The 15,266-nt window shown below is 41.4% G+C and overlaps 1 protein-coding gene across 2 annotated transcripts in view; it reads left to right on the top strand.

The window, feature by feature from the left end:
* The first annotated feature begins 3,763 nt into the window (after positions 1–3,763).
* The window catches only part of LOC132768973 (proton-coupled amino acid transporter 1-like), a 55,692-nt gene continuing 44,189 nt past the window's right edge, over positions 3,764–15,266 (top strand). Inside the window, exon 1 of one of the 2 annotated variants that reach the window (XM_060765483.2) lies at positions 3,764–3,939. Coding sequence is in view for 1 of the 2 variants with exons in the window: in XM_060765482.2 (XP_060621465.2) it covers positions 4,106–4,169 (64 nt within the window). In the remaining variant the exon portion in view is untranslated. Of the gene's footprint in view, positions 3,940–4,105; positions 4,170–15,266 lie in introns of those variants that run through there. The other variant, XM_060765482.2, reaches the window with a different exon arrangement.

Raw genomic sequence — 15,266 nt, 5'->3', positions numbered from 1 at the left:
GATATTGTGGGATTTTCTGCCTTGATATTCTGGGATATAGGACTGTGTGGGTCCATTGAAACTAACAGTTTGCTGCCCTTTCAGCCTGAGAGCCCAAGCAGCTGATTTTCCAGCCCATTTGAAAAACAATTCTTTCCTTATTCATAGACTGCCTCGCCCCTCCCAAGGCAGCTCACAAGACAGTAAAAGACAAACTATTAAAATCAGAACGCACTGGAAAATGCGAATGCGCCAGAGATGTCAAGCAGCATAAAGAAGCCCTCGGGCCATTCAAAAACTGACCATAAAAGTTGAGTATCCCCTGTCTTTTGAATTGTTTGGAATACATTTTGGAGATAGGACCCAAGTCTGAACATGACATTTACATATGTTTCATATGCACCCTATACATCTAACCTTACGGTAATTCTATGCACAATATTTTTAGTGGTGCATGAAATAAAAGTCTGTACACATTGAACTAGCAGAAAGCAGAAGGATCAGTATCTCAGCCATTCATGCAGACAAATTTGGAGCATTTCAGATTTCAAGATAACGAAAATTCAACCAAGGATCATGATAGAGTGGGATAATTGAAGGGTGATTTGGACAGCCCAGCCCAATTTCACAATCAGGAAAAAATTGTCAGTAGACATCTCCAAGGTCATGTGGCCAGCATGACTGCATGGACCGTTGTTCCTTTCCCGATGAGGCAGTACCTATTGATCTACTCACATTTGCATGTTTTTGGACTGCTAGGTTGGCAGAAGCTGAGCCTAACAGCGGAAGCTCACTCTGCTCTCCAGATTCGAACCACCAACCTTTTGGTCAGCAAGTTCAGCAGCTCAACAGTTTAACCCACTGTGCAACACCTTACCAAATATATATATACTAGCCTGGGTACCCAGCGGGTTATTTGAAAAGTCAATTTTTAATTGTACAAAATGCATAAGGTTGTCGGTGAAATACAACTCACAGCATGCCAGGTAAACCCCAAAATCTCAATCAGTACTTAAAGTTTGTTATATTGGGCAAGTTTGCTCTATTATTATTATTATTTTATTTATACCCTGCCCTTCTCACCCCAATGGGCGACTCAGGGCGGCTTGCAGTCCATGGCATACAATGCCGCATTACACATATAATAATAAACATGACATATCAATGTAAACAACACATCAAGATGCATCATCGGTGGGTTTCAGTGTGCTCTCTGGCTGTAGGGTAAACTACAACTCCCACAATGGTGAGTCAGTTCCTTCAAACCCCTTCAGGCGGTTGACTTAGTCATGGGGGTTCTGTGTTTGGTCTAGGTCCATCATTGGTGGAGGTCATGGTTTTCCTGGTTGTGGGTGAACTAAAATTCCCTAAAAGGAAGGTCAGTTCCTCACAAACCCCTCCAGTAATCAAATTTTGGCATATCAGGTATGTGTGTCTAGTTTGGTCCGGATCCATCGGTGTTCGGGTTCACAGCGCTCTCTGGATGTAGTGAACTACAACTCCCCCAAATCAAGGTGAATTTTCCCCAAAGACCTCTGGTATTTTTTGCTGGTCACTGTGGACTCAAACAATGATGGATCTGGACCAAACTTGGCACAAGCACTCAATACGCCCAAATATGAACACAGATGGAGTTTGGGGGAAATAGACCTTAACATTTGGAAGTTGTAGTCACTGGGATTCATAGTTCACCTACAATCAAAGAGCATTCTGAACCCCACGAACGAAAGAATCGGGGCAAACTTCCCACACAGAACCCCCATGACCAACAGAAAATACTAAGGCCATCCAATGCAACGCCCTTCATCAGGGCAAGAAAACGTAATCAAAGTCCTCCTGACAAAGAGCCATCCAGTCATAGGTATAGATAGATAGGTAGATAGGGAGTTGCAGTTGCTGGGATTTATAGTTCACCTACAATCAAATAGCATGATAGAATTGAACCAACCGGGGCATACATGATTTCCATGACCAACAGAAAACACTAGAAGGGTTTGGTGAGCATTGACCTTGAGTTTGGGAGTTGTAGTTTACCTACATCCAGAGACTACCATGGACTCAAACAATGATAGATCTGGACCCAACTTGGCATGAATATTCCATATGCCCAAATATGAACACATATGGAGTTTGGGGGAAATACACATTGACATTTGGGAGTTGTAGTTACTGGGATTTATAGTTCACCTATAATCAAAGAGTGTTCTGAACCCCACCAATGACAGAGTTGGGCCAAACTTCCCACAGAGAATCCCCATGACCAACAGAAAATACTCAAGACTATCCAGTCCAACTCCCTTCACCAGGGCAAGAAAACGTAATCAAAGCCCTCTTAACAAAGAGCCATCCAGCCATAGATATAGATAGATATGATTCACACACACACAAATATAGTATCATAGATTTGAAAGGGACCCCTGAAGAAGGACAATTATATGTTGCATGTTCCAGAGTAGGCAAACCAGACACTCTCCACATCAACACTGACAAAGAAACAGCAAGAAATACTGTTTAACCACAAGAAGAAAGACATTACATCTATTACAAATCAACACTTTCTTATTACTTTATTTTCCATATCAACAGACTAGGCCACAGCAACGTGTGGCAGGGGACAGCTAGTAGCTTTATAAACAAGCACCTTGTTATCCCTACAGATGTCCCAGTCCTCAAACACTCTCTGCTTCATTTGGGAAAATGCTGCACTCGCAGAGCTCAGGCGGTGTTGTATTTCAGTGTCAATGTTGACTTTTGTGGAGAGGTGGCTGCCAAGATAGCGGAAATGATCAACATTTTCTAATGCTACACTATTAAGCTGTATTTCTGGCACACATATTTTCACTTTTTTATTATTAGTACTAGCTGTCCCCTGCCATGCCTTGCTGTGGCTCACCTGGGGGTTCTGTGTGGGAGGTTTGGCCCAATTCCATCGTTGGTGGGGTTCAGAATGCTCTGTGATTGTAGGTGAACTATAAATCCCAGCAACTACAACACCCAAATGTCAAGATTCTATTTCCCCCAAACTCCACCAGTTTTCATATTTGGTCACATTGAGTATTCTTGTAGAGTTTGGTCCAGATCCATCATTGTTTGAGTCCACAATGCTCTCTGGATGTAGGTGAACTACAACTTCCAAACTCAAGGACAATGCCAACCAAACCCTTCTGGTGGTTTCTGTTGGTCATGGGAGTCCTTTGTGCTAAGTTTGACCCAATTTCATCGTTGGTGGGGTTCAGAATGCTCTTTGATCATAGGCGAACTATAAATCCCAGCAACTACATCTCCCAAATGACAAAATCAAAATTTTTTGTGATGATCACTCCTTGGGTTAGTAGGTGTCTTGTGGCCAAATTTGGTGTCAATTTGTCCAGCAGTTTTGGAGTTCTGTTAATCCCACAAAAGAACATTACATTTTTATTTATATAGATGTGTATTGAGATTGGGGAAAGTGGAAGGCAAAAGGAAGAGGGGCCGACCAAGGGCAAGATGGATGGATGGCATCCTTGAAGTGACTGGACTGACCTTGAAGGAGCTGGGGGTGGTGACGGCCGACAGGGAGCTCTGGCGTGGGCTGGTCCATGAGGTCAGGAAGAGCCGGAGACGACTGAACGAATGAACAACATTGAGATTGAGATGAGATGATGCGAAGCACACACCTTCCTCTAGGTGGCGCGGCCGAGTCCCTAACAAAAAGGACTAGGACGAAATCCCTACTAATGCGCCTGCGCACCTTCAGCACCTCCTCCTGGGTGTCTTGTTTGGGCGGAAGAAGCCTGCCCGGAGCCTTCCACGCTCGGGAAACCCGGTCAGCTGACCCTGGATGAATCTGAGAGAGCCACGTGAGCAGCGAAAGGCGGCTGGGTCAGGTGACCTGCCCCAGGAAGAGGCCAAGATGGAAAGCCGGTGAAAGGGAAAGGGAGAAGGAGCAGGAGGCGGCGAAGGGGAAGCCGGGGCAGGCAGGTAAGCGGAGGGGCGGGCCTTGGGGGCTCCTGCGGGTTGGAAGGAGGCCGGGAGGGGCGGGCAGGGGGGTTTGTAGACTGGTAGAAAAGATATATAATCATGCACACACACACACACACACACAGAGTGAAAGGGCAGAGGACCAGGAGGCTGGGGCCATCCATGGATGCGCTTCAGTGTTGTTGGGAAACGAATTGCTGGATTGTTTGAAAAATACATAGATACTCCTGGTAAGTCATTTAATCGCTGCATGCAGAGAAGGCCATCTGGGGGTACAGCTCTTTTGGGTTGTGTCTACACTGTAGGATCAATGCAACTTGAGCCCACTCTAGCTGCCATGACTCATTGCTATGCAACTTCCAGCTCCTATTTTCTTTTTAAGAGCTTGCTTGGGAATATTAAAGCTTTCCCTCTTCAAGCAGTTGGAATTGGGCTTCCTGCAATATCAATATTAATGGGAAAGGAGTGCAAGACAAGGTCTAAGATGTGCAGAGGAGTCTCTTGCCAAAGACAGCATTTGATCCATGCAAGAGATAAGGACAGTCAGCAAACTGTGGGCAAGAAAAAGTAAAGGTAAAGGTTTCCCTTTGACATTAAGTCCAGACATGTCCGACTCTGGGGTGTGGTGCTCATCTCCATTTCTAAGCTGAAGAGCCAGCGTTTTCCGTAGACACCTCCAAGGTCATGTGGCCAGCATGACTGCATGGAGCGCCTTCCCGCTGGAGCAGTACCTATGGATCTACTCACATTTGCATGTTTTCGAACTAGTAACTAGAAAAAGTATAGACATGCTTTATCTGCAGAAGCCTCTCACAAGGGTGATAAAAACATCAAATCATCTGGGCATCCCCTGGGCAACGTCCTTGCAAACGGCCAATTCTCTCACACCAGAAGTGACTTGCAGTTTCTCAAGTCACTCCTGACACAACAACAAAAAAGGAGAATTACTTTTTGAGTAGACAAGGTTTGCACAGCGAAGCTGAAACTTTTTTTCTCCTCATTAAAAGCCAGCTTTTTTCAGATCATGGTTTGGCTAAGGCTGTATCTACACCACAGAATTAATGCAGTTCCGCCCCACTTTAATCGTTATTGCTCAATGCAATGGGAGCCTGGGAGGTGTTGTTTTGCAAGGTCTTTAGCCTTATCTGCCAAAGAGAAGTTACAAATCCCAGAATTCCATAGCATGGAGCCATGGCAGTTAAAGTGGTGTCATGCTACATTTATTCTGCAGTGCAGACATATTATTATTATTATTATTATTATTATACCCCACTTTATCTCCCCAAAGGAGACTCAAAGTTGCTTGACATAAAAGTATTAGCACATAATTTAAAATATACATATATACAAACATTACAATAGAATTAAACACAAATAGCAGTAAAATAAATTCAATTAAAATCCATCAAAATATATTAAAAGTTAAAAACCAGAGCATACTTAGTTGTGAATTTTTTCCCATTTCATTTGTTTTTCAATTATTTTCCATTTTTATGTGGCTTTCGATTTTGTAATATTTTTGTTGCTTGTCCTCTTTGAAGGCATATGTTAATATAAGGTAGTATATATAAATATTGTCATAAATAAATCAATTTGTACAAATACACAGTAGACAGGGTCTTGATGTAACAGGGAAGCAAGTTGTGGTGGGATGTGGATGAAGCAACCCTGAAGACATTTTGTATAACAGAATTTGGAGTGTGTGGATAGTTTTGTCATTTGAAGGCAAAATGAAGCCCAGCAAAAATAGGTGATGGGGAGATTGTGCACTGTAAAAAGAACCTGTGCAAAGGAACTCGTATTTATGTATAAGAATACACTGAAGGAAGCATGCCCTAGCATGGATACCTTTCAATTGCTGCAGCCTTAGGATGTGGACAAGATCCTTGGAGAGGTGAGAACTACCACATGTATTGCAGATCCTTGCCCTTCCTGGCTGATCAAACAGGCTGGAGGGAGACTGGCAGAGTGGGTGAAGGGGGTGGTCAGTGCCTCCTTGGACCAAGGTAAAGTTCCAACTTGCCTAAAGGAGGCAGTTGTGAGATGTATATTTTAAAAAAGCCACCCCTGGACCCCTCCATAATGGACAACTATCAGCCAGTGTCCAACCTTCCCTTTTTGAGCAAGGTTTTGGAGCATGTGGTGGCCTCCCAAATCCGGGGATGGCTGGATGAAACGGATAATCTAGATTCATTTTAATCTGGTTTCAGGCCTGGCCATGAAACAGAGATAGCTTTGGTGACCTTGGTGGTTGACCTATGCAGAGAGCTAGACATATGGAGTGTGTATCTGTTGTTTCTCCTGGAAATTTCAGTGACATTTGATACCATCGACTATGGCATCCTTCTGGGTTGTCTCTCTGGGATGGGACTGGGAGGCACTGTCTTACAGTGGCGCCGGTCTTTCCTGGAGGGTCATACTCAGACTCCTGTTCGAACCCCTGCCCATTATCCTTTGGGGTTCCTCAAGGTTCCATTTTGCCCCCCATGCTTTTCAACATATACATGAAACAGCTTGGAGAGGTCATTTGTGGTTTTGGTGTGTAGTGTCACCTATATGCAGATGACATCCAACTCTACTACTCCTTTCCACCTAATGCCAAGGAAGTTGTCCTGACTTTAAACCAGTGTCTATCATTAGCAATGAACTGGATGAGGGCAAACTAATTGAATCTTAATCCAGACAAAACAGAGGTGTTCCTGGTCAGTCAGATGGAAGATCAAGGAATAGGGATCCAATCTGTTCTGGATGAGGTCACACTCCCCTGAAGACACAGGTCCACAGTTTGGGGGTCCTCCTAGACTTGGCATTGAACCTGGAGGCCCAGGAATTTCTGTGGCCAGGAGGGCCTTTGCACAATTAAAACTTGTGTGCCAACTGCACCCATTCCTGGAGAGGCCTAACTGTGGAACTCTATTCTTCCCAGAGAATCCAGCAGTTGCCTTGAATTGTTATTTGAGCAGAGTGAAACTTTTCCATGTATTGTACAGGGTCACACATAGAAGTAGTATAAATGTCTCATTGACATTTCTTGTCTAGGTTTTGAATTGTACTGTGGATTATGGGTATTTAAGAGTGGGGCAATCCATAAGCTTGTGATTTTCCATAACAACATAACATTTTTCATCCTTTTCAGTGGAGTTCTGCATGTTCTTAAAGATTTTGGAAAAGACAAGAACTTTATGGTACTTAGACATTGCACCAAAAAGGCCCCAGGTTCCAGAGTATTGAAGTCACTGGACCAACAAGCAGTTTCCTATTCAGTGTACAGTTGTGATGTAGACAGACATTGGGCATTTCCCAACTTCTGTGGTAAGAAGTAGCATATGGAGGTATTACTCTTCCTCAGCATTATTTCTTCAATAGAATACCAAATAATACCAAAGACAGAGATAATGTAGAAAGAGTAGGGATAGGTTTCTACACCATAAAAAAAGAATAACTCAGCATGTTCCGGTATACTGTTTACGCAGAGCTAACAGTCTGCACAAGTGAAATGAAACAGCCAGGTCAGGTAAACCTTGTAAGTAAATAAAAAGTGTTTTGAACTTTATAGAGATCACTTGGAAACTTCTTCCAAAATGCATGCAAGGATGCAGATGACACCAAATTAGGAGAAATAGAGAGTGTGGTGGAAGCTCCTTCCTTGGAAGCTTTTTAAAAAAATAATTTTTATTGATTGTTTAGGGAAAAAAAGGGGGGGGGGGAGAAAGGAAAAAAGGAATTAAGAAAAAAAGAATGGAGAAAAAAAGGGGTGATAGGAGGGGGTAGGTAAAAAGGGGTAGAAAAACTAGATTGGTGAAAAGGAAAAAAAGAAAGGAGGCTAACTGTGGTGGAAGGGAGTACGGAGGTTTCCTTACTAATGGGAATGGGCTAAAGGGGAATGAAAGGCAAAAAAATTGAAATAAGAAATAAAAATAGAGAATATAAAAAAAGAAGGAAAGTAAAAAAAAAAAGAAAAATGGTTGAAAAAGTATATATATATATATGTATATTTGAAAAAATGGGAGAGAAAAAATAAAAAAGGAAAAAATAAAAATCTTCTTGTCGACTTCCAAATTCTTATCCCTTCCGGGCAATTAGTCTCTTGCATTTCTTTCCTTGGAAGCTTTTGAACAGAGGTTGGATGGCCATCTGTCAAGGGTACTTTGAATGTGCTTTTTCTGCATGGCATGGGATTGGAATAGATGGCCCAAGCTTCCAACTCTATGATTCTTTGACTGTACTGCTGAGGACAGGATCAGAATTCAAGGTGACCGTAACAGATTGGAGAGCCTGGCCAAAACTAACAAAATGAATCTCATAAAGACAAATGTTAGATAGTACACTTAGGCAGAAAAAAATGAAATACAAAAATACAGAATGGGTGACACTTGCCCAATGAGGAGTGTCTTAAAGAATAGGACATGTTTAGCTTGCAGAAGAGAAGGTTGAGAGGAGACATGATAGGCATGTTTAAATATGTGAAAGGATGTCATAAGGAAGAGGAAACAGGCTTGTTTTCTGCTGCCCTGGAAACGAGGACTCAGAGCAATGGGTGAAAATTACAGGAAAGGAGACTCTACCTGAACATTAGGAAGAACTTCCTGACTGTAAGAACTTTTCAGCAGTGGAACTGACATCCTGGGAGTGTGGTGGAAGCTCTTTCCTTGGAGGCTTTTAGGCCATGGCTGAATGGCCATCTGTTTTTGCTTTTCCTGCATGCCGGGGGTTGGACTGGATGGCCCATGTGGTCTCCTCCAACTCTATTGTTCTATGATCCCTCTCGCTCACTGAATGTATGCCTTCCTAAGATTTCCATTTTTCACAGCTAGATAAAAACATATCACAATCTATGCTTGTTTTATTTCCTGAGGATAGCTTGTGAAGGAGGCTTATTTTCCTTCCCAGTGCCTGCCTTCTCTCTTGTTTGTTCCTGCATACTCAGTGAGAGATACTGGAGACGGCTACTGCTTTCCTCAGCTGTTGTAGGCATTGCTGATAGCTATAGGAAGATATGCCATAGAGAATGCTGTTCATGGGTTACTGTGAGTTTTCCAGGCTATATGGCCATGTTCCAGAAGCATTCTCTCCTGACATTTTGCCCACATCTATGGCAGGTGTCCTCAGAGGTTGAGAGGTCTGTTGGACACTAGACAAGTGGTGTTTATATATCTGTGGAATGTCCAGGGTGGGAGAAAGAACTCTTGTTTGTTGGAGGCAAGTTTGAATGTTGCAATTGACCAGCTTGATTAGCATTGAATAACCTTTCAGCTTCAAAACCTGGCTGCTTCCTGCCTGAGGGAATCCTTTGTTAGGAGGTGTTAGCTGGCCCTGATTGTTTCTTTTCTGGAATTCCCCTGTTTCTTGAGTGTTGTTCTCCGTTTACTGTCCTGATTTTAGAGTTTTGTTTTAATACTGGTAGCCAGATTTTGTTCATTCTTATGGTTTTTTCCTTTCTGTTGAAATTGTCCATGTGCTTGTGGATTTCATTGGCTTCTTTGTGTAGTCTGACATGCTCATTATTAGAGTGGTCCAGCATTTCTGTGTTCTCAAATAATATGCTTTGTCTAGGCTGGTTCATCAAGTTCCCTGCTATGGCTGACTTTTCTGGTTGAGTTAGTCTGCAGTACCTTTCATGTTCCTTGATTCTTGTTTGGGCGTTGCGTTTGGTCCTTATGTAAACTTGTCCATAGCTGCATAGTATATGGCAGACTCCTGCAGAGGTGAGAGAATCCCTCTTGTCCTTTGCTGAACATAGCATTTGTTGGATTTTCTTAGTGGGCCTGTAGCTAGTTTGTTGGTCGTGTTTCTTCATCAGCTTCCCTATGCAGTAAGTGGTTCCCATGATGTATGGCCAGAACATTATTCCTCTGAGTGGATCTTTGTCTTTGATCTCGTGGCTTGTTCTCCGTCTTGCAACCCTTCTGATGTCTGTGGTGGAGTATCCATTGGCCTATAGAGCCCAGTTTAGGTGAGTCAGTTCACCTTGGAGGAGGTGAAGTTCCCAGATTCTTTTTGCACAGTCTGCCAAGGCTTTAATTGTGTTTCTTTGTTGACCTGGGTGATGGATGGAGTTTTTATCTAGGCATCTATCAGTGTGTATAGGTTTTCTGTAAACCGTGTGGCCCAATTGTTGATTTGGTTTACGGATGACAAGGACATCTAGAAATTGTTTACGAATGACTAGGACATGTAGAAATGCTATTATTTCCCATCTCAAGCTTTACAGACATACTGTTACAACCCAGTACCAAAACTCTGTGTTTCTCCAGCCCCGTGCTGCTAAATAAAAATAAAACGCCTTCAACTAGACAAAGCTCAAAGGAGGACGGTGGCTGGGCAGTCATCAACCGACTTTGTAAAATGGAACATCGGTGTTGGAAGATTTACATGGAAGTTGCCGATTGAGATCTTGAGGAGTAAAAGTGTTTGTGTGTCTGCCTGTTTATCAAAGCAAGCAGGAATAAGGGGTGGGGACAAGGAGGTACGGATTGCCGGGACCTAAGAAAGACCTGGACCTGACTATGTTAGATAGTTTGTCTTCTTTTGTTTTTGTAGTGTGATTATTTGCCCGTTTCAATGAAAATAATAATTGTATACTGAAGCCTGCATTACACAGTACTAAAGATTTTAACTGGCCCATCTTTGACGCAGGAGAGAACAGCACAGGGGCCCAAGTGAGGGAAAGGTAGCGGTGAGTGAGCAAAAGGAAGTAAGTGGGAGAAAGTAAATGAGGATGGTTGGGTTGGTGGTCAAACAACCAATATTAGAGGAAGCCACAGTTAAAATACAAGACCTCCAAAGATGGCTAGAAACAGAGGCCAATAAGTGATAAACCCTCCATTTCCCAAACCCATTATCTGCAGCCTTGCTTAGGATATTGCTTGTATTTTGACTTACTAGTGCATTTAGGTAGACTATCTGGGACCCTCTCAGCAATACTGCTCTTTGTGTCCTTCTGAGTTTGAAAAATAACCCTACAATAGCTTTAACTATGTTTTAGAGGCAGTAAACCAGAGAGGCAATAAAGCTGTGCTGTCTTCTTTTTTTACCATTGTTGCTACTAATATTTTTACTGGAATAGACAGTATATGACCATAAAACAATGTTGATATTGACTTTAAAGGCAGAACTAGAGACCTGAAAGCCAAATCATAATAATGACTACATTGAGAATAGCGTCTTAAGTTGAACAGTACATTTGAATGTGATACAAGGTGTATATGTGAGTTCATATAAAAAAGGGACAGAACATGAGTGATCCCTGATTTCCAGATCTTTGCTTTATAAACATTCCTCCTATCTAAGCTTGTAACCCTTCCCCTAGTACTTTTCCAGGATCCACCTTTTCTAGCATTTTTTCTGGCTGATTGTAGTGGAACTGGGCTCTTGATCTTCCTGCTACTTTTGCAATCTCTAATATAGAAAACAGCCAGAGGTATGCTTGGTGAAGAGCGTACTTTTCCTGCCTGCATTTCAAAGGAGAAGAGCTCCAGTTCAATCATAGAGAGACACATGCCCTCAATATGCTGGAGAACTAAAGAGCTCTATTTTCATCTGCTTTGCTCATATTCCAAAACCTAGTTGCTGACTTTTCTGGTCCAGACTATGATAGATAGGCGAGGTAAGAGTCAGAGATATTATAATTGCTGTATAATTATAATCTTTTATTGGCATGCTTTTTGAGTTCTTAGTACCCAAGCTAAGAAACATATGCATTAGTTATCAACTTAGTAATATATATTGTATTCTTCCTTGCTTTTGTATTAGTTTCAGATTATTTGGGAACACTGGGACTGAATTTGGTTCCCCTGTGAAATGACCGATACTTGTCTGTTTTTAATATTTGTTGCCAGGGCAGATTAATGGGACAGCTCAAAGGAAGATAAAGCTATTTTGAATTGGGTGCTATGGTAACCTTGAAATTGAAACCTTGCTTCTGTCTGTAGTGTTGATTTGCATGAAGACACTGAAGTAAGTCAAGTGACATGCTTCGATTGCAGATGTGAGGTATAAGGATAGAAAATAGAGAATTATCACTGACCCCAGTAACGCAGTGTCATGCTCAATGTGACAGAAACATACATGCAAGTCACAACACAATGAAAAAATACTTGCCTGCAGAATAACCACAAAAATATATGTGAAGAGCTTGCATTTTGAAATCAAGCATCTTGCTGCACACCAGACTTGCATAATAAAGGCCAATACTGAAGGCATATTGGCCTTCCAGAAGTTGGTGACCCAGAATTCCCAGCAGTTATCATGATCATCTGAGTAGCACCTAGGCTATTTAGGACTGTTGGGAGTTGTGATATAGAAACATCTGGATGATTTAAAAAAACCTAGAAAACAACAGTTGATCTGTTCTTAAGCTATTCAGAATATACATAAATTCAACTAAATGTTGGTCATTATACAACTATTTCATAAATTAAAACGGATTGGCATAAATTGCTACATATATTCATGAAAGCTAATGTGTTTGGACACTGTTTGGACACAGTGTCTTCATCAATTAAAAATGAACCACACCTCCCTAGACAGAAGACTAAAGAGGTCTTTCCCAAGAAAACCTTTGCCTTTCCCATCAGGACTATCAAATTGCAGGTCTGCATAGGTTCTTTTCTTTAAGTTGCAGAGTGTATAGTGGCTTCTGCTACTGGCTTAGTTTTTAGCAAAAGATAATTCACTTGAAGATACAGTCTACAAGTCTGTTATTTATTATATGTTTGTAGGTAGTTTGGTAGCATTTCACTCAAGCGAAGATGTGTGATCTGGAGCTATATGCATATGTTTTGCTGCTCCAGTTTATGAAGATAGATATGACTTTATAATATCTGCTCTTGCTTTCCTAACTTTTCTTTATTTTATTCCTTGCTGTGCTTGGACTCAAGCTTTGCTGTTATGACAATTTTGCCTCTGCTTTCTTGTAATTCAGAGTTTGTAGTGAATTTAGGTACTTCCACAAGCCACTAGGAATTATAAACTTCCAAGATTACAAAAACTGAGTAGTAAATATGCAAACAGATTTGATGAATGTAGCAGCAGTTTTCAGGGACTCGGATTAGATCAGTGGTTCCCAATCTTTGGGCCTCCAGCTGTTTTGGACTTCAGCTTCCATAGTTCCCAATGGTTGGTAAGCTGGCTGGGATTTCTGGGAGTTGAAGTCCAAAACACCTGGAGCCCCAAAGGTTGAGAATCACAGGATTAGATACGCCACTCAAGATCATACAAAGCAGTGGTTGGGAAAGTAAGTTTACAGGCTGCATGTGACTGGGCCCCCTTATCTGTGGGCTCCAGTCCTCAAGGATATTCTCTGCTTTTAAAAAGAAAATGTGGACAAATTACAATATGAAAATTTCCTAGGTCTCTGAAAAAATGCAGCAATTTTGGTTAATTTGGTTAACATCCAGGAAAAATCTCTTCAAACAGGAAAAAATGTACCAGAAGAAAAACCATGCCACTTCTAGTATGCTAAATGCATCTTGATGCCCATCTTCACAGGTATGGGGCCAAAAACAGCACCGGATGTAGTAGCAAACCCTTGCTGCTGTGCACATTTGGAAGCAAGTATACAAGTACCAATACTTTGTGATTGTGTACTCTATTCCCCTACCATCCTGTGTTCATAGTGTTTCCCTCTAAATTATGGTGGCTCATCTGAACTGTATCTGAATAGAACAGCTATTTTCTTGCAATATCATGGAATATTCCCTATTTCCTATTCACTGACGAACATGTCAAGGAGCCCCTACTTTTCAACAGGAACCCCGGATTGAGTCTGGTGGCATCTCAGGGCCCTTCCCAACAGCCATGTAACCCAGAATATCAAGGCAGAAAATCCCACAATATCTGTTTTGAACTGGGTTATCTGAGTCCACACTGCCATATATTCCAGTTAAAAACCGATGATGTGGGATTTTTTAAATCAGCTGTGTAGATGGGGTCTCGGGTGTCTTATTATGATCTACTGTAAAAGACTGTTCCTTGTGTGGAAAATAATTATTTTGCTCTTGAACTTTATTCTGTGTTTACTCTGTTCTTATAACACTTTGGAGGACCACAATGGACTGTCTGGATTTTGGAATTGATATTTGCTGTACATTTCTGACTCAGTTTCTTTGTGCTGGTCAGTGACTGTAATAACGTTTTGTATTATATTGACTCAGTTTGACTAGAAAGACATACAGAAGTCACTTTCTAGAATTCACGTATCTTTAAAGTTTTGGTCTTATTTATGTTTGTTCTGAGATGTTTTCATAATTTTTTCTCATGCAAGTCTCCTACTTTTATTTGTTGGTTGTTATTCTTTAGGCAACTGTTATTTCATTGGGGTTTGTGTGTTATTTTCCTTGTGTCCTGCGTGTATGTTTTTGTCATCTTGAGGTTGGCACTGCCTTGCTGGAATTCAAATTCATTACCAGTGGTAACTATCTAATTTACTTATCTAGACTCTATCACAGTGCCTTACATCTGCAACAGAAACTTGCTGCCTGACATACATCAGCATCCAAATGCAAATTTAATCCATGGTTTCGGTTTTATCTCTAAGATTGCTTTATCTTTCTTTCAGTTGCCCCATGGATTTGACCCTGCCAATGGTTATTAAGCATTTAACATCAACCATTTCACATTCTGTTTCACTCAACCCAAATAACCTGTAGACTTTATGCAAGCAAGCCACACATAGATTACTTTTAGAAGATTTCAACATATACTATTATTGTTTTTAGGTGCCTTCAGGCCAACCCTGACTTTTTGTGAGCTCATCACAAGATTTTTTGACAAGATGCTTTTGCTATTGCCATTATGTTAAGCTGAGAGACATGACCTAGTGGGTTTCCATTTTCAAAGGGGATTTAAACCCTTGTCTCCTAGAGTCCGTGCTGGCTTCCTTATTTGCTTTTAAGCTGCAGGAAAATTGAGTCATTTTTAAGGTTACGGACTAAGAAATATTACTGTATGAAATGCGTAAAGGAGGGATTATAATTACACAACCACTGTTCCATTGGCTTTCCCTATAACACCAATACATTGCGATTTGAACTAAAAGACTCAGCATTAACTATTAGAATCAGCATACTGCTGGAAGAAATAGAGCTCTTTTATTCTTCACTGCACCCATGGGATAATGGCTCTTTGTAGCTGCACCAGGAATTCTGTTTTTCAAGAAAATTCTGTTTTCAAGAAAGCAAATTATTACCATTGAAAGGCACAGGTCATCTCTTTCTGTAATGATAATATGTTATTAAAATTACTCCACCTCATGTGTACTCTGACTAGTTATGCTAACTGGGTCTGCCCTGTTCAGAGGTTCATCCTGTTCCCTGCCCTGAAATGCC

Source organism: Anolis sagrei, chromosome 2 (genome assembly GCF_037176765.1).
Source record: "Anolis sagrei isolate rAnoSag1 chromosome 2, rAnoSag1.mat, whole genome shotgun sequence".
NCBI classification, from domain to species: Eukaryota; Metazoa; Chordata; class Lepidosauria; order Squamata; family Dactyloidae; genus Anolis; species Anolis sagrei.
This window is presented reverse-complemented; position numbering and strand designations above follow the sequence as displayed.